At 45.1% G+C, this 22,263-nt stretch overlaps 1 protein-coding gene across 1 annotated transcript in view; it reads right to left on the bottom strand.

Moving 5' to 3' along the window:
- PHACTR1 (phosphatase and actin regulator 1) overlaps positions 1 to 22,263 on the bottom strand; it is a 604,691-nt gene that overhangs the window by 47,521 nt on the left and 534,907 nt on the right. The window contains 2 exon segments of the mRNA XM_058285234.1: positions 2,341 to 2,497; positions 4,403 to 4,650. Coding sequence (XP_058141217.1) covers positions 2,341 to 2,497; positions 4,403 to 4,650 — 405 coding nt within the window.

The following is a 22,263-nucleotide window of genomic DNA, read 5'->3' as shown; positions in this document are numbered from 1 at the left end:
TGCCCTTTTTTTTTTTTAAGATTTATTTATTTATTTCTCTCCCCTTCCCCCCATCCCCCCATCCCGGTTGTCTGATGTAGGTCAGCTCAAACCTTGACCGTGCCCAGCACTGCCCTCTTGACCTCTGTCTCTCTCTCCCTAAGTCAGTGGGTCGTCTTCTACCAGCTGTGATGAAAGAGGTTCAGGAACGGACATATCCTATGCCAAGGCTTTGGTAGAGCTCATGAATTCCAAGCAGTATTTAAGTGTCATTAGAAGAGGAACGGTTGGGAAAGGGTTGGGTTACCAGGACGCGGCTTCAGAGGCAGAGAACTCTTCCCAACGTTGCCACCACCGCCAGCCAGTGATGATGGTGATATGTGGATCTGTATACAGGCAGGGGGGGCTGGGCCTGCCTCTCTGGTGGCGGGTGTGTTCTGGTACAAGAATGTTCTTTTTCTCTTAGTTAAGCAGCACCAGGTGGAAGGGCTCTGCAGCAGACAAGAAGGTCTCCCCTTGCCCTCCCTCCCTCTCCATAGCTAAGATGCCACACCAGGCACCCAAAGGAGCTGGCACTCTTGCTCTACAATGAAGTCCTCTATTTGCCCATCACATACCTGGGGCTCTGCTTGTACTGCAGCAAAGCTGGGAAACCGGAAGTGAGGGGAAAGCGCTAAGATAAAGGATGTGGGCACTGGGCAGGGCTGGGGACTTCAGAACTGGGCTTGGGTGAAGAACCTGTTCCTTCTCTTTTTTCTAGTCTCCTAACGGAAGCCCTATTCGTAGTAAGTGTTCAACTGAACACGATGGGTGAGGAAGCAGCCCTGGATCACACTCCTCCTCCAGGAATAAGTTCAGGTCATATGTAGCCTGGGGAGGCCGGGCTCATTTTCTCCATGTACCCCCAAACATCCAGTTAAAAGTAGCTGCAGAAGGAAGAGAACCAAGGGCAATGGGTAGAAGCTGCAAGGCCACAGATTTCAGTTCCATGCAAGGAAGAATGTCTCAGGGCAGACTCTTGGGAGTTAGTAATTATCACTGAGGTATAGAGAGACTCCGGACAACCACACTGCCGACACATTACTGTGGTTAACGAGTGTGTGTGTAGCTCGTTAGATGTTCTCATTCTAGGACTCTAAAGATTGCTTAACACAAGGCCTAATCATCCATAGCTTTGAACATCTTACGTAACCCTGTACCACTAACACAACATCCTCCAGGCCAAAACCAAGTTCATCACCACAAAGAAGCTGCCCTTAAGCAATAAAACCAATCAGGTGAGAAGCAAGAATTCGGGCACACCTCTGGGAGACATCCATGCCTGGAGAACCTCTTGATGCTCCAGTTTCTTTCTTTGTACAATGGGAAATGCTAATGGCAGCGACTTGAGAGGATGGGAGGAGCCAATGAAATACTATTTTGAGTGTTGACGATGGGCCAGGTCCTGTTTTAAATACTTTACCTCTATCAACTTGTTTCATTCTCAAAACTCTCATATCACAAATGCAGAAACCGAGGCCAAAAGAGGTTAAGGAACCTGCTCCCGGCTAATGAGCTAGCAAGGGGGAGAGTCGGGATTGCAACCCCGATAGACTTCTACATACTGAATCCAATCACCGAGCACAGTGCCTAGTACAAAACAAGGCTTTGCGGGGTGTTAACTATCATTATGGAGAAGCAGGGTAATTTAGTGGTCAAGACAAAATGCTGGACCACAGTGTGGTGACATGACGCAGGTAACTAAGGTCTTGGTGTTGTCATCTGTAAAATGGGCGTAAAAATGTCTGTCTCGTAGGAAGCCTCAAAGAGTACATGATTTAACACATGTAAGACGTTCAGAAGAACGCCTGGCACATAGTGAGTGCTCAGCACACGGCAGCTGATCGAAACGTATCCTAGATTGCAAATACCTCCGTGGGTGCTCCGTATTGTTTCATCACCTAACGCTGCGCAGGTGCCCGTAACAGGCCACACTGTCGCCAGGAAGCATCGCCAACAAGGGCTGGTCGCTTGCCGCTGCGCGGTGGAGCAGGAAGTGGGGTTATTCCATTGCTTTGTGTGCAACCACCCCCCACTTAACATGCACGCAGGTCTTCAGTTCTACTGGATTCCACAGATGGTTAAGTCTCCCTGGGAACCTGCCTCCCAGCTTCTCCCTGAACCTTGAATCAGTGAGAAATCGCCAAGATTTGGATGAGCGGAGGAAAGGGGACTTCAGAAGCAACCCTGGCGAAGGCATGGAACGGTCCCCACCGGCCTTGTGCGACGTGAGCTATTCCAGAGGGACCCAGCACGGGCTGAGGGGCGCAGCCCGAGCCCTCCTGAGGGCGCCCCGCAGCGGAGTGCCATGCCGCCACCTACCTGGTGAGCTTGGTGCCGATCTGCTGCCGCAGCTCCAGCCTCTCCTCGTCCGTCTGCCTGGGCAGGATGTTCTTCTCTTCCAGCTCTCGCTTGGAGGGCCTGTTGCTGAGCTTGATGGCTAACGAGTCCTTCCTGCACACCTTCATGGCCAGCGAGCCTGCGGGGCGGGAAACGAGACCATATACTCCGGTGCGCATCTGCCCGGGTTCCTGAGGGCCCATGGTGGGATGTCAAGGTCAAAGGGAGAAAGGGCGTACTTAACACCCGGGCATGGTGAAGGCTTCAGCTGAAGGACGCTGTTGGGGAGGTCATGCAATCCACCCCATGTACTTCTCTAACCAGCTCTCTATGCCTAGGGGTGCACACGGGGACCCTGCGACTCGATTTCTGCTTGTCAAGGACAGTGGAGGGGAGGAGAATGCCAAGGTGAGAAAGAGCACGGAGGCCTTTAGTGACCTGGGCAAGTGACATGGACCAGGAAGGACAGACGGGATCCTACCAGGCATCAGGAATGGGGAAGGGTATTTGCTGCTGGGGATCTGCATCTGCAAAGGCTGAGAGGTGACAGATCAACCAGGCAAGCTCAGGGGACAGAGAGGCAAGCTATGCTAGAGTGGGTGGTATGTGAAGGGAAATAAAAGCTGGGTGACCAAGTGGGGCCAGTGTGGGGTGGGAGTGGAGGTGAGGTCTTCGAAACAGGCAACATCATTCTGGGGTTGTGTTTCCTTTTTAATGCAGAAGGGGCTGAGCAGCCAGGGAAGGGCTTCCTTAGGTAGTAATCTGTGGTTCACAACTGGGGGGCGAAGTTGCCCCTTCCGGGGAACATTTGGCCATGTCTGGAGACCTTTCCCTCATCGTCGTAGAGAGGGAATGTACCGGCAGGGAGAGGCCAGGGGTACTGCTAACCACCCTACACTGCACAGGACAGCCCCTACCACAACAGATTGGGCCAAGGGCCCTGGTGCCCAGGTCGAGAAGCCCCGGAATAAAGCACCCAGTCCCCTGGGTAAGAAATGGCTGTCCTCCAGGTCCTGGAGCTCAGGGGCCTTGGGCAGTCCCTCCATGGCTCATGGTTCTTTGACCATTTCATAGCTCACCGGCACTCTCACCAGATCTCAAAGTTGGCTGATCTCTATCTGACATGTGGCAGATGAAGAGCAAGAGGAAAACACTGGCAAGCAGCTAGTTTGGGGGTTTCCTTTGGATTTTAGGCAGTAGTGCTTTTCTTCTCCCACCACTGGGTTAGAACACGGGCTTCAGAAGCAGACATACCTGGAATCAATTCCCAGCCCTGCTGCTCTGTAGGGACAAGACTAGGCAAGTTATTTCTCGAATTTTCCCCCTTACTGGTAACATGGGGTAATAGTATCTATGCCATAAGGTTGTTACAAGATGTGGACAAGAACTAAAGTCTTAGCATGGCCTGGCACATGAGTATACATTAGATAAATGGTTGTTATTATAATAAATTTATCTGTTAAAAACTTGACCAAATATTGGGTTGTATTCATATAACCAAAGTCTATCATTCATGGCCAGGATGATAGATTTGGAACTTGGCTTTCCACATTTCTCCAATTTTTCAGCACGTTTTAAATTTAAATTCAGGCCCTCTAAAGTTGTTGAGCTATGCCCAAAAATGAATTTGTTGCATACACAATGGTTAATTATTTTCGAGTGTTTTCTAGACTGGAAGGGATTTTCGGCTATTTTTGTTCCCTTTTGTGGAGGGTGGAGGGTTTGCATCTTAAGGGAACCAATCAGAGAAAGGAAGAGCCATCCAAAGCGGTAGAAGATGAAAGCATGGTGTCACAATTTTCAGAGCTACGAGGACATTCAGAAGATATTTACCTTCCTATCTTACTGATGAAGAAACTAAGGCCCAAAGAGGTCAATTAAGCTGCACTATGAGCCAAGGCCAGTCAAGACCAGACCCAGAATCAGAACAGGTGTTTGGACAACTCTTCCAACTGTCTTTCCGTAACACCATACTTGCATCATCCTACCCACACATGCTGGGGTATTTCCATGGTACCCCTGGCGACGAGGCTGGGGAACGTACTAGTGTACAAGGAGCTGTCGTCATCGTCATCCTCTTCCTCTTCCTCCTCTTCTCTTGTGTACAGGCAAGAAGAGTCTTCATAGTCTGATTCATGAGGCACATTTTCTTTATTGTCATCACATTCAATCACAACAGTTGGCACTTGTCTTATTTCCGGAAGGCCCAAAGGTCCTGCTTTTGTGACACTGTCACCCGAGTGCAAACCAGAGCTGTGGTAAGAAGTGGAACAGGGAACCCGCTGCTCAGAGCTGTTGAAACAGAAAGAAAGAGGAAATGAATTTCAGCTAAATGCCATATAAATGTTATCAGTAACCAGTCGTTTTTAAACCAATGTAACCATGCCATGACAGGAAATGAACATTTAACAATTTTTTATCCAGACCTGAGAGACAAAGGGTCTACCAAGCAATTAAAGTCCCATTTCTTATCTAATAGCTGATCACTTTAGGATAGCAGAGTTTCCTGATGGTGTTAGTGGCATGAAATAGGAAATACAAATTCTACTTCCACAATTAATTCTAAGATCGTTATCTCCATGTGCCAAAGGAAGATTCACTTGTAACCCACATGTCCCTTGGCAGGGAGGAAAAGATTAACGTGTTGATGAAGCTAGAGATGGAGGAAAGAGACAATGCATGAGGTTCTAGCTTCCAAAGCCATATAAGGTGACTGGTCTAAGTGTGGGAGAGATTGCTTGAAAGGTTGTGGATGGAGACTGAAAATGAGAAGAGGCAGAATGGAGAGAAGGCTGCAAATCTAGGTATGAGCCATTAGGTGGACACATCAGGGATGACCTAGATGTATGTCTTCTCTCCCAAGGATGGTGTCAGACCCTCAGCAGGAGGCACAGTAGGGCTAATGTGGTTTTTGTTGGACAAGTTTCTAAGAAATAATGATGATGATTGGGATGGGTACTATTATGGGTCAACTTGGCTAGGTCATGGTACCTAGTTGTTTGGTCAAACATTGGACTTGATGTTGCTGTGAAGGGATTATGAAGATGGGATTACCACCTACAATCAGTGATCATAAGTAACAGAGTTGATGCTCCACAATGTGGGTGGGCCTCATCTAATCAGGCCCTTTGCCTTAAAAGCAAAGAAGTGAGGGTTCCAGGAATCAGAATTCCTGCCTGAAAACTACACCCTCTACTCCTTGTTGAAGTTTCAGCCTCCCCTACAGATTTGGAGTCAAAACTTAAGCATCACCTCAAGGGAATTTCCCTGCCCTATGGAATTCAGACTTGTGAGTCCCCACAATTGCATGAAGCAATTCCTCAGGGTAAATCTCTTAATATTTACATGTATCACGTTGGTTCTGTTTCTCTAGAGAACCCTAATACTATGCTGTTCTTGGTTTTACTTCTTAAGTTGAGCCCACACAGTTAAAAAATATTTTTAAATAAAAAAAAATGTTTTCTAATAAAAGTCATGTAAATTCATTGTAGGAAAATTAGGAAATGTACATTGTAGCAGTTGGATATGGTTTATGAATTCCAAAAAGAGATATTGTTTGTAAACTGGTTTGTTCCACTGGGCATGATACCCTTTGATTGACTTAAATCCAAAGGCTTTACGTTTACTTGATTAAATCAATATTAGGGTTTTGATTAAATCAATATTAGGGTTTAATATCGTTAGGGTGTGCAGGGTTGAGTCCCTGCCCCCTTGGTGGGTTGATAAAACAGACTTTCACACAGAAGTAGATACACAGAGAAGATACACAGAGGAAGGGAGCTCCACATGGAGCTCTTCCCCAGGAAGAGAGATGAGTCATTTGCCTGATAGTTTACAGCTGACCTTGTGAAGAGACCAGGGCAGCTGAGCCTGGAAAGAAACAATCAGAAGGAGTTGGGACCACGGACCCTTATGAGGGAAGAAGAAGGCCGAACCCTCACAGATAACACCCGCCATCTTGCATCAACACGTGGCAACAGACTTTGGGTGAGAAAATACCTCTTATGGTACCTTCAGTTGAACTATTTAGGGCCTTGTAACTGTGAGCTTTTACTCCAAATAAATACCCTTTATAAAAACCAAAAGATTTCTGGTACTTTGTATCAGAACACTTTGGCTGGCTAATACAAAATTTGAAAAATAAAGTAGTTAGTTTCCTCCTAGAGTCTGATCCTACAGTAATTTAGAGTCCTTTCTATGACAGGCTACGAATGAATTTCGCAAATACAATGATAATATTGAGCCAGAAATGCATAGTGAAATTTTGCAATTCTTTTTCAGATGAATTGGAAGTGGAATTTATGTTTTTCAAGTAACAAATTTCTTAAACACCAGAAACTCAATGCATTTTACTAACTAAAAGTGTCTGACATTCTCAAGGAAATGGAGTGTAAGACTTTACCATATATTTATTATATATAATAAAATTTACATTTTACTATTTTATCCAAAGGAAACCTTCTTATGGTGTATGAATGCATGATATTCTTCTTTGAAACTTGCGATTACGTTTTAAATTATTGATACATCTAATTTAAATTCAATTAACTTTCTTCCTTCCATTGTTTCCAAAGGGCAATTTTTCTCTCTGCTATTTTTCATATAATTCCTCAGTGACACAAACGGAAAACTCAGTTAACACATTAGGAGCTTTGGGGTCCAAGGCAATGAGCTAAATTGACTTAAATAAAAAAGTCCTTCAACCACCGAATAAGATTAAGTCACAGATTTACAAAAATGCTGCATCTCGTTAGATATTAGAAATTTAAGGAGACCCATTTCCCACCTGATTTAATGTAAATGACAATATGAGCAAGAAGTCAAAGCATATGATAGATGGTTCCCAGAGTGACAAATATGATGGTTGATTACAGGGTGGACTGATGGGAGAGTCACTGCCCCACAAAGAGGCTGGTTTAGTTTCCTTGGCTGCTCAAGTGAATATTATGCAATGGGTTGGCTTAAGCAATGGGAATTTACCTACTCATGGCCTTGAGATTAAGAGAAAGCCCAAATCAAGGCATCATCAAGGGGATGCTTTCTTCCTAAAGACTGACGTTCTGGGGCTGGCTGGTGGAGATCCTTGGACCTTGACATCTAAAAACAGGTTTTCCTGGAGTACTTACAGCTCCAAATCATCTGAGCAGTCCTTCTATCAGGCAATGACACTGTACTCCATTTGTGCTTGATTAAAGGCAGTGGGGGCTGAAGGGGCCAAAATGTAATTTTCTGGTTCATATTTTGTCCCACCTCTGTCTCCCCACACTAGTCCCCATTTATGGTCTGATAAGCAATGATTCCTATACAAAGCCACAGAAAGGACAGGTGGGAGCTAGCATGAAAAGCAGGCAACAGACTTCCTTGTATGGTGGGAAGAATTTTTTGAGGGGAAAAATACTAGAAACCAGAAAGCTTACGAGTTCCTTAAGATAAAGGCTCCAAATTAAGGTGAGGACCAAGAAGGGAAAAATATTAGGCAAAGGAAGATATGAAACAGCCTCAATGGAAGCCTGTGATAAACAGGAGACGGGTGTCTCTTCCCTCAAAAATATATGGGTGATATGAGGCCTTCTTGAATAGGTTGGGATAATACCTGTAATTTGGCAGGTATAAGGTAACATTCTATTAATCTTGTGCAGTAGGGACTAGCCGTGATGAAAAGTGACTACCTGCTGGGTTCCCATAGAAACAGGAGGATATAGATCTTGTCTGGCCAATCAGGTCATCTTCTTGAAGAATTAATCTAGCATGGGATTGAATGCCTAGTTTCTCATAAGGATGAAGAAGGTATTTCCAGAAAACCAGGTGAATCCACCAAAAAGGTTTTAAAACATATTAATGAACAGCCTATGAACGAAGGCAGTGATTCAACAAAGAAGGGAGAAAGATATATATCGAGATAAGCCCATATATCTGGTAACTTCAGAGAACCTCAGGATGGAAGGAAAGACAAATGAGAGTAGAGAAGTTAGCTGAGGAAGCTGGAAAGCTTATTATATAACCTTGGTTAGTATAGTCAAGACAGGGATCCAAGACCAAGTTTTGCCACTTACTTTCTTTGTGATCTTTTTTTAAAAGATTTATTTATTATTTATTTAATTCCGCCCCCCCTCCCCTGGTTGTCTGTTCTCTGTGTCTATTTGCTGCGTCTTGTTTCTTTGTCTGCTTCTGTTGTCGTCAGCAGCACGGGAAGTGTGGGCAGCGCCATTCCTGTGCAGGTTGCACTCCCTTTCATGCTGGGCGGCTCTCCTTACGGGGTGCACTCCTTGCGCGTGGGGTTCTCCTACGCGAGGGACACCCCTGCATGGCACGGCACTCCCTGCGCGCATCAGCACCGCGCATGGGCCAGGTCCACATGGGTCAAGGAGGCCCGGGGCTTGAACCGCGGACCTCCCATGTGGCAGACAGACATCCTAACCACTGGGCCAAGTCCGTTTCCATCTTTGTGATCTTGAGCAAACTATTTAACCAGAGTTTCAGCTTCAAAACTGAGTTCATCATACCTTCCTTGCGGGACTGATGTACATGAAGTATCTCACTGGCATGGCCTTGTATGAGACTCATGCTTGGTATTTACAGAAATGGCAATATGGATTGAATTATGTCCCCACAAAGACATGTTCAAGTCCTAACCCCTGGCCCTGTGGACGTGAACTCATTTGTAAATAGGATCTTAAAGATCTTATCCAGGTGAGTCCAGACTGGATCAGAGTGGGCCTTAATCCAGTATGACTGGACTTCTTAGCAGGAGACATTTGGATACCAGGTGTATTAGTCAGCTGAAGGGGTGCTGATGAAAAATACCAGAAATCAGTTGGCTTTTATAAAGGGTATTCACCTGGGGTAGAAGCTTATAGTTACCAGGCCATAAAGCCTAAGTTACTTCCCTCACCAAAATCTGTTGCCATGTATTAGAGCAAGATGGCTGCCGATGTCTGCCAAAAGTTCAGACTACTTCTTCCTCTTAAGGCTCTGTGGTCCCAGCTTCTTCCAATATCAGCTGTAGGCTGGGATAAGTCCCATCTCTCTCCTGGGGCTCGTTCCTCTCCAGGTTCAGCTGCTCTGTTCTCTCCAAAAGGTCAGCTGTAGACTCTCAGGCACTCTCTCGTCCCAGAGCCTCTGCTGTGTCTGTGGAGCCATCTCTATTCCTCTGTGTTCTTCTCCTGTTTGTTTACTTCCTGGGACTCCAGCATCAAAAGCTCCCACTCTCACCTCTGCCATGTCGTTTTCTCTGTGAGTCCCTGTCCACCAAGAGGGTGGGGACTTGACATTCTACTGACATGGCCCAATCGAAGCCCTAATCATAATTTGATCAAGTAAAAGTGAAACCTCTGAAACTAATAAAATCCCAGAGGAACAGACTAGTTTACAAACATAATGCAATATCTACTTTTGGAATTCATAAACAATGCCAAACTGCTATACCAGGAGAGGAGACAGAAAGAGACAGATGGCCATGTGACAGAGTGACAGTGGCCTGCATGCCACCCCCAGAACCCTACAGTCTTCAGAGGAATGATGGGTCTGCTGGCACCTTGGTGTTGGACCTCTGGTCTCTAAAACAGTGAGGAAATAAAATGTCCATTGTTTAAGCCATTGAATCTATAGCACTTTGTTACAGCAACCCTGATAAACCAAGACAGATGGTCTTCCAATACGATTTCAGAACACTCTTCAGTTTCAGTCCATTCTCCACATGATTGTCAGAGGTACCTTTTTACAACTCATGTCTAGTCTCTAAAATACAGAGCTCCAGAAAGATCTGGGGTGCTAAGGAATGACATGAGTGGAAAATTCAATTAACACACTATGAACTATGATATTTGAGGCAAAGAATGACATCAACTGAAATCAACTTAAGTGCAACGTCTTATGTCTTATTAAACATCAGGTCCTTCTTCTCCAAGTCCCTCACTCCTACCCTTGTGGTGGTGGGTGGAAAGGTGAATGCAGTGGAACTTCAGTCTTAGTAGCCCTGGGCTTATATAATGGAGCTGTTGCTTAAAGGTTTGTTCTAAATACAGGGTCTCGCTTCTAAGGAAAAGTGAAAACCCCTAGCCTATAAGCAGTAGTTTAAACACAGCATGACACTTTACAAAGCCCTGCACAATTTGATCCAAATCGTTACCCCACCCTCACTGCCCCTCCTCACCTGTCTCCATGTAACTTACCCTCAGTCACATGCGCTATGCATCCATCTACTGCTCCCAAGTCCCACCGTGCTCTTGGCCTAGAATGTGCTACCTTAAATTGTGAACTTACTGTCTCCCACTCCCAATCCAAGGCATTGACTCATTAGTGATTCCTAAATATTGATTACATGCAGAAATATATGAAGAAAATATATCATTAAAATTCATTTCACCCTTTGGACAAATTGTATGCTTTATTAATATGTATCAACAAAATTGTTTTGTTTAAAAAATTCATTTCGCCTATTTCCTTTTACTTTTCTAACGTGACTACTAGAAAATTAAAATGACATACACAGGGAAGCGGATGTGGCTTAAGCATTTGGGCACCCGCCTACCACATGGGAGGTCCCGGGTTCAGTTCCCAGAGCCTCCTAGTGAAGATGAGCAAGACAGCAGCTGGTGTGATGGAGAGGAGCGGTGAGCTGATGCAACAAGATGACACAAGATGATGCAGCAAGGAAACACAAAGAGGAAACACAATGAGAGACACAACAAAGCAGGGAGTGGAGGTGGCTCAAGCAACTGAGTGCCTCTCTCCCACATGGGAGATCCTGGGTTTGGTTCCTGGTGCCTCCTAAAGAGAAGATGAGCAGACACAGAGAAAGAGCAGACACTGAGCACAAACAAGAAGTGGGGAGGATATGAGAAATAAATAACTAAATCTTAAAAAGGAAAAAGACATACAAGCTTGCACTTGATTTCTATGGAATAGTGCTGACCTAACAGTTTTTACGGCAAATAGTAACTCTCCCTATAAGGATGTAGTTATTTTTATAACCTCACCACCTTGGTTTATATTGCTTTCCCTAAGGTGGGGGACCGCATCTTATTCACATTTGTATCGGGTGCCCAGCTCTGTCTGGCACCAAGCAAACACTCAGTAATTGTTTTATTGAAAGAAATGGACTTACCAATATCTAGGTTTCATTTAGAAGGGTTGACAAATCAGATTCAATGAGCACTAATTAAGGGACCATTCTAAAAATTTCAGTGAGGCAACTAATGGTGTATTATAGGACTCTGGGTACCCCTGACTTGAGTTGGCACTTCAGTCAGGGCTTAGATCATGACAGAAAGGGCACCACTGAAAGTTAGAAGCTAGGTGGACCCCTTTGACTGCATCACTTCAGTTAAGGGCCTTTTGATTAGATTACTTCAAAAAGGCATGACTCAGGGTGGGTCTTGATCCTTTCACTGGAGTCCTGTACAAACAGGATGAAGACAGAGAGATGGAGGAGAGAGAACAGACCCAGGAGCTCAGGAAGGAACTCACACAAGCTGAGCGAGAAAGCCACAAGAGCAAGAAGTAGAAATCAACAGAACCCAGGAGAGAGAAAGCCCCAGAAGGAGCAGCTGGAAGCTGAAAGCAACGGTGCCTGCTGGAGAAGGCAGAGACCGGCAGATGCTGCCATTGTGCCCTGCCATGTTAAAGGAGTCCAGGATTGCCAGCAGCTGTGTCTTTGGGGAGTGCCTGTCGCCTGATGAAGACTTGATGTGGACATTTTTCTCGGACTTGGAATTGTAAGCTTTTAAACTAATAAATCCCCATGGTAAAAGTCAACCCATGTATGGTCTATTGCCTTGGCAGCCTTTAGCAAACAGCATCCTCATTAAATATGTAGAAAACCAAGAGGACAAAAGGAGGAGAGAGGAAAAAACCAAACATTTATTGCAGAACTACTATGTGTCACTGTTAGAGAAACTCTCACATACAGTATCCCATTTCATCTTTCTATCAATCCTGGAGGAGAGGTGCCAGCACCCCTATTTTATTAAGCAGGAAAGTGGACTCTGCATGGGTAATGAGTAGGTTTATGAGGATCCAGGGAGTAAAAGAAGGATTTGGGATTTGAACCCACTGTTATAATATACTGTATCCCAAAATTGAACTGTGACACATGTATGATCATGTACTTAGATTAAAAAACAACCCCCCTAACTATGAAAGTGCAAGATGGAGGAAGTGAGCAACAGACCTTGATTTGGAAGGGAAGCCCAGGATAGCACCCTTGATCTCGTTCTGTATTTGGCCACAGACTATGCCAACTGTATCCAGTTCTTTTCTAGTTCCCCACCATGGGTCAATCCGAAGCCTCTTCTTTTTCTCCCCAAGGAGACTGAGTTCCTCTTTTTCTTCCCAAGGAAACTGAATTCCTCTGGGGCCCTTCAGTAACCGTAGGCCTCTTCCCTTCAGGATGATGTTGACATCTTCTGGAAGGTTAACAGTCTGGTCACTGAAAGGTCTTCCTTCTTGCAGGAGATAAGGTGAAGAGAATCTTTTATGTCTTCATAACCAGCATAGGTAAGTGTGTTCTACCTTGCCACAGTCACACCACACCTGGGGCATGGCGTTGAAAGGATTCATCTTGTACAATGGCTTCAGAGTTGTCAGGTGATGAAGGGACCTGGTTACCTGTTGTCCATGATTGCATTCTCCTACGATGGCAGAGTTGACAGGGACCGTTTGGCCCCCAGAGCCTAAAATAGTCACTATCAGGCCCTTTACAGAAAAAGTTTGCTGACCACTGGTCCAAACCAATGTTTCCTTTCTTTTGGTCTTTATTTATTTTTTAAATATTACATTAAAAAAATATGAGGTCCCTATATACCCCTAAACCCCCTCACCCCACTCCTCCCTCCATAGAAACAATCTCCTCCATCATCATGAGACATTCATTGCATTTGGTGAATACATCTCTGAGCACCGCTGCACCTCATGGTCAATGGTCCACATCATAGCCCACACTCTCCCACAGTCCACCCAGAGGGCCATGGGAGGACATACAATGTCTGGTAAATGTCCCTGCAGCATTACCCAGGATAACTCCAAGTCCTGAAAATGCCTCCACATCTCATCTCTTCCTCCCATTCCCCACACCCAGCAGCCACCATGGCCACTTTCTCCACACCAATGCTACATTTTCTTTGATTAGTAATCATAATAGTTCATGAATAGAGTATCAGTAAGTCCACTGTAATCCATATTCTATTCCTCCATCCTGTGGACCTTGGAATGGTTGTGTCCACTCCACATCTATATCAAGAGGGGGCTTAGATTCCACATGGATGCTGGATGCAATTCTCCTGCTTTCAATTGTAGGCACTCTTGGCTCCCTGGTGTGGTGGTTGACATTCTTCAACTCCATGTTAGCTGAGTGGGGTAAGTCCAATAAACCAGAGTGTAGGAGTTGCAAGTCTGTTGAGGCTCAGGGCTTGGCTATCATATGGTCAGTTCAGAGATTCAGATCCCCTGGGTATATATTCAACCCCAGCACCAACTACAGTTCTGGTAAAAGTAACAGGAGAGGCTTGTGAAAAAAGATCACATCTGAGTCCAGCTCCATCACACAGAAACACAAACTCCAAAGAAGGGCCAACTGACATGGCACTGAACTCCATCTGCCATGACCATAGAACCTGTGGGTCTCTGTAGCCCTCAGAAGAACCAATACCTGGGGTTGTATCTACTTTATCTGTCTCTGGGACTCTGCTGAGGTGTGCATAAGGGCAACCCCTCTGATAACCTCCTGGCTCGTTTTGGAGACTCATAGCCATATAAACTCATTTGTCCTTTCCATTTCCCCCTCGATTCAGGTCAAAAAGCATTTTTAACTCCTGGTATTATATGTAGACTGAGATATTCTGCTGGTCCAAGTTGACCCTTTTATTCAAGGTCATTTTCTAGTTACATCATCAGCTGGTGCTTGGTAGTAATCCCTCGGTGCCAGGGAGGCTCATCCCCGGGAGTTATGTCCCACGCTGGGGGAAAGGCAACAAATTTACATGCTGAGTTTGGCTTTGAGACTGGCCACATTTGAGCAACACGGAGGCTTTCAGAAGTTAACTCTTAGGCACCCTGCAGCTCTAGGCCTTGTTCTTATTTCGGGTGCACAGGCTCACAAGCATAGCCATTAGTATCAAGGGCTCATTGTTGCACCTTCATTCTTTTTTGGTCTTTGCCATTGCACTTGGGCCAATGTTTCCTAAACCTCAGTCATATTCCCACCTCCTTCCTTACTTTTTGTGGGTGCCATATTTGAAGCCCATGTACACTATTATTTACTTTGCATCTTTCTTTAAGTCATCCTCTAAAAAAAATATTTAAAAAAGAACCCACTACTTTAGGCCCATTCTTCACCAATATCTTTATACTCATAGGTTTTGCATAATAAATATATATATATATTTATAATTTATCTTAAAATAAAAGCATAACTATAAAAAATTGTAAAAGATTGTCCTAAAATCACTTCCTGTATTACCAATAATGTATGTGTGTTTGTGTATATCCCATTTTGGGTAAATGTTGGTCTAGTTCAGGGTTTCTCTATCTTGGCACTACGGACACTTGGTGCCAGATAAATTCTTGGTTGTGGAGGACTGTCCTGTACATTATAGGATACTGAACAGCATCCTGGTACTACATCCACCAGAAGCCAGTAGCAACCCCATGTCTAGCTGCAACAACCAAACATGTCTCTGGGCACTACCAAATGCCCAGGGAGGACTCTGTGAACAACCACTGTGCTATAGGATCGACAATGGCTTCCCCACCTGCCCCATTCTCAGACCTGCATCCCACGAACACCTTCAAAAGCAACTTCAGGATGGACTGTTAGGCGTTTGTAGTATTCATCGAATTAATAAGATCTACCCAGATGCTATCGGCTAGGTTTGGCTTGCTGCATCTCAGGCTGGCACTATGCGGATGTCCCAAGGCTTTGATGCCATCAGGGTTTCATTTAGTTAGTTATTTGCACTCCTCCGCTAGTCTCTGTGCACTTACCTATTAATGCAAGAGCTCCACACTGACTCTTGAGTGAAGCAGCTTTGCTCATTATTATGCTGCCCAGATCAGTGATTTACTCAATGACACTCTAGTGGCCTGCAGGAGTCACCTCGTCTTCCAGGGAGTGCCTGTCTAACTCTCCAAGGAAAAGCTGACTCATGCAACGAGATCTATTCTAGACCAACTGCGTCAAAACAGTTCAGGGTTAAGCACCTGGTATGCCTGCATTCCAAATGGGTTATACTGAACGCAGGCTGCATTCACCATTCTCTTCCTTTTGGCTGTCGAGGTACTACAGTGGCAGGCAGGCAGCAGCAGCTCAGCCTAACCTCCTGGTTGGGGCTTTTACAACCTCTTAAAGCAGATAATGGTGATAAAAACTGACATGTTTCAATACTCACTGCACCACATGCTAACCCTCAGGAGGACCCTACGACATAGGTGCTATCACTATCTCCCACCCATTTCAGACCTTGGCACATGTCCAAGGTCATGTGCCAGAGGGATGCGCCACTGAATCCAGGCAGCCGGACGACAGAACCTGGCCTTGTCATGATGTCCCCATACAGCAGCCCTGCAATGTCTCCCAGGCTTACTCTGCTTCCAGAACCTTCTCCCTGCCACCACCCAGTCCACCTTCTAAAGTGCTGTCAAACAGGTCTGAGCATGTAATTCTCCCAGTTAAAAGGCCTTTGGAGGGTCTTGTTATGAACTATAAACTCTGCACTCCTTGGTATGAACCAGAAGGTCCTTCACCATTGGCTCCCAAATTCCTTTCAGTCTCATTTATTACTGTTTTTTTATTATCACCTGCCATGCCCAAAGCATGCTGCAGACTTGCCTTCTTCCCCTGCTCCTGCAATTTCTTCGCCTCAGAATTCTGGCACTGGCATTTGGCCGGGAGCATCCTGCCCATCCTTAGGGAAAGCTCAAATGCCAGTGTTTTGCAGCAGCCTTTTCTGTGCTCCCGAGGCCTCTGCCCCCACCTCTGTTACAGCCTGTCACATTATGAAGCAATTATGTGTCCAGGCATCTATCTTCCCCCCATTGACTGTGAGCCTCTCAGAGACAGACGCTTAGAATTAATTATCTTCATACCTCAGTCCCAGCATTGTGCGTGTTTCCAGAACAGATGGAAAAGCCAATTGAATAGCTGAAGTCTCTCGGTATCAGCACAGCCCATTTTACATTTCCCATCACCGAATTCACTAGAATAATTATTTCCTGGCCCTTAGATAGAGTCTTGCTAGTACATGGAAAAGATCTTTGTGAACTGCGAAATCGGGTATTAAAAATAGTGATCTAGAAGTTCTCTTTCCTAGAAAGATGCCCAAGAGAAAAAGGCAAAGAGATCTGTGCAAGGTCTTCCATTCCAGGACTACGTGTGGACAGAAGAACTACCAGAGGAGCTTAAAAGGTCATGATACACTTGCCAGTTCCCCACTCAAAGGCAGCCAGGCCATTTCAGTAAGAGGGTCCAGAGCTAGACTGATTTGTAAGGCGAGGTAGCTGGGCTAAATGAGAGCTCTAAGTCTTATATTAAATTTCTCTAAGTTTATATGAACATCAAAGTTCCTAACTTATTCTCCAAAATATTAGAAGCCTAGGAAAGGGGTAGTAAAAAGAATGAGATTCTGTTCCCCATCATCTAGGTAGTTCCAATGAACGCAATTTTCCTGACAAACCTGATAGAGATGAACACGCAGAAACCAAAGAGCATTCCAGGACATTCACAGGGCACTGGGCAGTTGCGCTCTTCTGGAATATTTCCATTCTACTAATTAAATGCATCAGTGGGACTCCACAGCTCCGGATGAAGAGCAGGGCGTCTTTCAAAACCAATTTCAGCGGCTAACATACTGGGTTCTTTACCTGCCCTTGAAAAGGGCCTGGTTCATAATCTCGTTTCATCTTCACAAACACCTGCCAAGGTAGGAAGAATACTTGATCCCATGGATGTGGCGCTGGGGGTCTCTGAGAAAATAAGTACAAGGACGGAGGCCTGAGGCCTCTCCTCCAGGACCTGAGCTCGTCCCACCTGCCAGGCGGCCTTCTCCCAGGGAACCAGAGCTGCCCATTATTTTCCTGTCTCAAATGCTGACCATGAAATTCCATGCACACAAGTTAAAAAAAACCCGAAACACGGAATGTAATGATGATCTAATAAAAAGCAAGGCTAACATGTTCACACACCCAATGACACTTTGGCTATGAATTTTGCTGTCAAGAGCTCCACGGTTAGAAATTATTACTGAACGCAGAGGTGGGTTTGAATTCTAGACTCAGGTGGTAAAAGAGTGTGAGTAGCACACGGCTGGGGTGAGTAGGTGTGCAGAGAGAACAGGACACAAGGAGGAGGAGAATAATTCCCCCGTTGGATAATCCAGCCCTGGATGATGGGGGATGGTCAATAAAAAGAGGGAGGGCGATTGTATTAATATTTATTGTGGTCACTTTAATGACCTATTTCCTGGAGGAAAATATTCCTCCTCCAACTACCCTGCTTCAGAGCCTCCATCCCCACTTAACATCATATTACATACTCAATGATTTATCATTTGTCGCTGCTACTTAAAAGTAAGTTCCGTGAGGACGGGGACCTAGCTTTGTCCTTGTGGTCTCCCCAGAGGATGGAACAGTTGGAGTAAAATGAATGAACAGGAAAGGGTGGACATAAATTTACCTGAAAAGGAAGGTCTGCTACTTAGGAGACATTTAAAGCAGAACGATCCAGAAAGCTTGAAGGTGAAATGGCAGTCCTAAGTCTGTAAAAAGTATGTATTTAAAACTCGTCCCTTAGATCATTTTTCTAGAACACACTGGGGCAACGGAAAGCTTAATTTTCTCCCCTTGCCTGCTCCACCAAGAAGGGCATTTTTTTTTTAATTTATTATTTTTTTAAAAAATTACATTATGAAAAATATGAGGTCCCATTCAACCCCACCGCCCCCGCCCCCCACTCCCCCCACAGCAACACTCTCTCCCATCATCATGACACATCCATTGCACCTGGTAAGTTCATCTCTGAGCATCACTGCACCCCATAGTCAATGGTCCACATCATAGCCCAGACTCTCTCACGTTCCATCCAGTGGGCCCTGGGGGGATCTATAATGTCCCGTAATTGTCCGTGAAGCACTATCCAGGACAACTCCACGTCCCGAAAACCCCTCCACATCTCATCTCTTCCTCCCGTTCCCCACACCCAGCAGCCACCATGGCTACCGTTCCCACACCCATTCCACATTTTCTCTGTGGACATTGGATTGGTTGTGTCCATTGCACATCTATGTCAAGTGAGGGCTTAGATTCCATATGGGTACTGGATGCACTCCTCCCGCTTCCAGTTGTAGACACTCTAGGCTCCATGTTGTGGTGGTTGACCTTCTTCAACTCCATGTTAGCTGAGTGGAGTAAGTCCAATAAATCAAAGTGTAGGAGCTGAAGTCTGTTGAGGCTCTGGGCCTGGGTGTCATATTATCAGTTCAGAGATTCAAATCCCCTACATATATCTTAAACCCAGCACCAACTACAATTCCAATAAAGTAGCATGCAAGTCTTGTGAAAAGAGATCCCCTCTGAGTCCAATTCCATCACGCAGAAACACCAGCTCCAAAGAAGGGCTATCTGTCATGGCAGTGAACCCCTTCTGCCATGACCATAGAACCCGTGGGTCTCTTTATCCCTCAAAAGAACCAATACCTGGGGTTGTATCTACCTTATCTGTCTCTTAGACTCTGTTCAGTTGTACATAGGGGTATTCCTTCTGACAACCTCCAGACTCTTTTTTAGAGACTCACAGCCTTATAATCTCATTTCTCCTTTCCATTTCTCCCTTACATTAGGTCAAACAGCTTCCCGAAGTCATGTTATTATATGTAGACAGGTATATTCTGCTGTTCTGCATCGAATCTTTAATTTAAGGTCATTTTCTAGTTGCTTCTTCAGCTGGTATGTGGTAGTGATCCCTTGGTGCCAGGGAGGCTCATCCCCAGGTGTCGTGTCCCACGCTGGGGGGAATGCATCGCATCTACACGCTGAGTTTGGCTGTGAGAGTGGCCACATTTGAGTAACATGAAGGCTGTCAGGAGGAAACCCCCAGGCACAATGCTACTCTAGGCCTTGTTCTTATTGCAGGTGTATAGGCTCAAAAGTGTAACCATTAGTATCACGAGCCCACTGTTGGGCCCTCCTTCCTTCCTGGTTCTTGCCGTTGCACCTGGAGGATTGCTGCTGCTCTCCCAGGGCCCACAACAGTGACCCCCCGGCCAGGAGCCCAGTACCCCCCCCCCCCCAGCTGTTGTTTTTGTTTCCACTATGAGTATATATAGACATTACCATATACCCTGGGCATATGCCCTGTATAACTCCCTGTCAATCATATATATCCTGTCAATAACATCCCATATCAGTATTCCTCCGCTGCCATTGTTGAACCACTCTGTGATCCAAAACTTCCCGTAAAGTGAATCCCAACATAATGTCAGCTTCAGAAGAGTCTTAGATCACCGAAATTCATATATACAATATTCAGTATTTCCCCAGATCCACCATAAAACCTTTTCCCTTGCACAGCAATAATCTTTTAACTTATTCATATCATATTTCCTGAAACTGATGTACAGATTCCAAAACTATAGTTTTCAAACAAGGTGACATTTGTGCTTACTATGTGGTCCATATTTTAGGCTGTACAGTTTTCTAAATTTTTTAGTTATCCTATGTTTTGTCTTATGGTTTTCATTATTAGTCTGTCGTCCCCTATATGTTTTTGGTGTAATATTAGCTGTTTTATATTCATCCTCGTGTACTCTCACATAACTCCTCTTTTGCCCCCTTATTTACCTTTGTTCCATCCATTCCACATCCATTTTCCCCTCCCCTTAGGGCCCACAACGCCTGCCAATCTAATACCCTGGGAGCCGTCCTTTCTCACGAGAGATACAGTTCTCTCTATTCGATGGCATTAGTCTTCCCCAGGATATGGGTCCACCCCACCCAATGGTAGAACCCACCTTGGCAAAATGAGCCTTCAGCTATTCCCTCCGGAGTCCGTCACGCATCAGACCATACCCCCTGAGCGTCCTAACCAGGTAACCCTCCTACTTATACTTTGATACGTTTTACTCAACATTTAGTTCTCAACGAACTTCTGACACTCTCCCATATTCGTATGTTGCCCCTCCCTCCCACCTATTTCTTGGACAATATTACCCCTCTTCCCATCCCCAGCCCCCCTCAAACCCAGAAAACCCCACCCGAAGGTAACCCCTTGCCCCCATTTTGTCCCTTCCAAGAAGAGCATTTAATGAGCCTTCCCTTGGCTAAACCCAACCCTCTTCTTTGGCTCCACCAATGCAACAAGCAGGAAACAGGTTCAGAACACAACGGTGTCTTCAGATACATATTTTTTTTCCCCTCCATTTTCCTACCATTTAAATTCCTTCTCTCTGGAAATGGGTTGCACCTTTCTAGTGAATTCTTAGGCTCTGAAAATTAAAGAGACTGCCTCACCTTTCATGCTCATTACCAGAGACCTGGATTTTCATAATCCACAAAGAGATGAACAACAAACCATCTAGGGCAATTCTAGGGCCATTACAGCAGTGGTCTCCTTTTCAAGGGCGCATTACAGTCCTTGCTTTATCCCCATCATACGGCAGTAGGCACACCATGGCAGACATGGACAGCAACTGCAGGCTGTAAACCCCTCTGTGACTCTGGGAGGGAATCAGGAACAGGTTTCAAAATTTAAAAATCACTGCCTATTTTAAATCCTTAATTTTTCTTAAAAATACAGGGGAGCAATTCCACCATCATTTCTAAAGGAAAACATGCAATAATGGTATACTGCTATCCAGCATTTGATTTCAAATGCATCTACTGTTAAAAAGGGGGAGGGGGGGAAGAGATGAGTCTCCTCAAAGGACAGAGGAAACTTATTATCTAGAAATATGACAGTGAAAATGAAATTAAACTTTAACAGGAATAGTGTGGGTAATTTAGTCTCCATGCGTTATGAGGAGAGTTTTCAGATGGGAGGGAGAGCAATCAACTGTTTTCCTCTTGGACTAAAAATGTGTGAGAAATTATGCCATAAATTGCAGTCCCTGAGGCTGAAAAATGACAGGAATGCATGCTGAAGGCCCCCTGAGAAGTTAATCAGCTTCATTTTAAGAATGCACGCACATAGTGTATGTTTTAACATGGACTAGGTTTAGTCTTCTAAGCGAAGAAACACTATTATCAGAGCTTTTGCTTTTTTTAAAAAAAAAAGATTTTATTTCTTTCCTCCCTTGTTGTTGGTGCTCGCTGTCTGCGCTCTTATTTCTCTCCTCCCTCGTTGTTCGTACTCGCTGTCTGCACTCTGTGTTTTATTTCTCTCCTCCCGTGTTGGTGCTTGCTGTCTGCGTTCTGTGTCTTATTTCTCTCCTCCCTCGTTGTTTGTGCTTGCTGTCGGCGCTCTGTGTCTAAATTTTCCCCTCCCTTGTTGTTTGTGCTCACTGTCTGCGCTCTGTGTCCATTTGTTGTGTGCTCGCCTTCTTTTTAGGAGGCACTGGGAACTGAACTTGGGAAGGAGATACCCAGTGGCTTGAGCCACCGCCGCTGCCAGGGCTTATGCTTTTCTGTCGGGCTTTACTCAACAATGATGTTCTGTATAGATATCACGATACTGACCCATCCTCAGTATAGAATGTATCTTGAGTTTATTTTTCCGGTGATAGTAATGGATTTAAATGAATTCACAACCCTTTTTCTGTCCTTTCAGGGGCTAATGACCTACGTTTCTAAATATTGGCAGGGATTAGGACGTGATGATTAAAACATCAGACACGCAAGGTCCAACCAACAGACCACTCCTCCCAGGGTTTTCTATTTCAGATGGAGGAATTAGACATGGGTAGCATTTCTAATGACTTT

The sequence above is a fragment of the Dasypus novemcinctus genome, chromosome 22 (assembly GCF_030445035.2).
Source record: "Dasypus novemcinctus isolate mDasNov1 chromosome 22, mDasNov1.1.hap2, whole genome shotgun sequence".
Lineage (NCBI taxonomy): Eukaryota > Metazoa > Chordata > Mammalia > Cingulata > Dasypodidae > Dasypus > Dasypus novemcinctus.
This window is presented reverse-complemented; position numbering and strand designations above follow the sequence as displayed.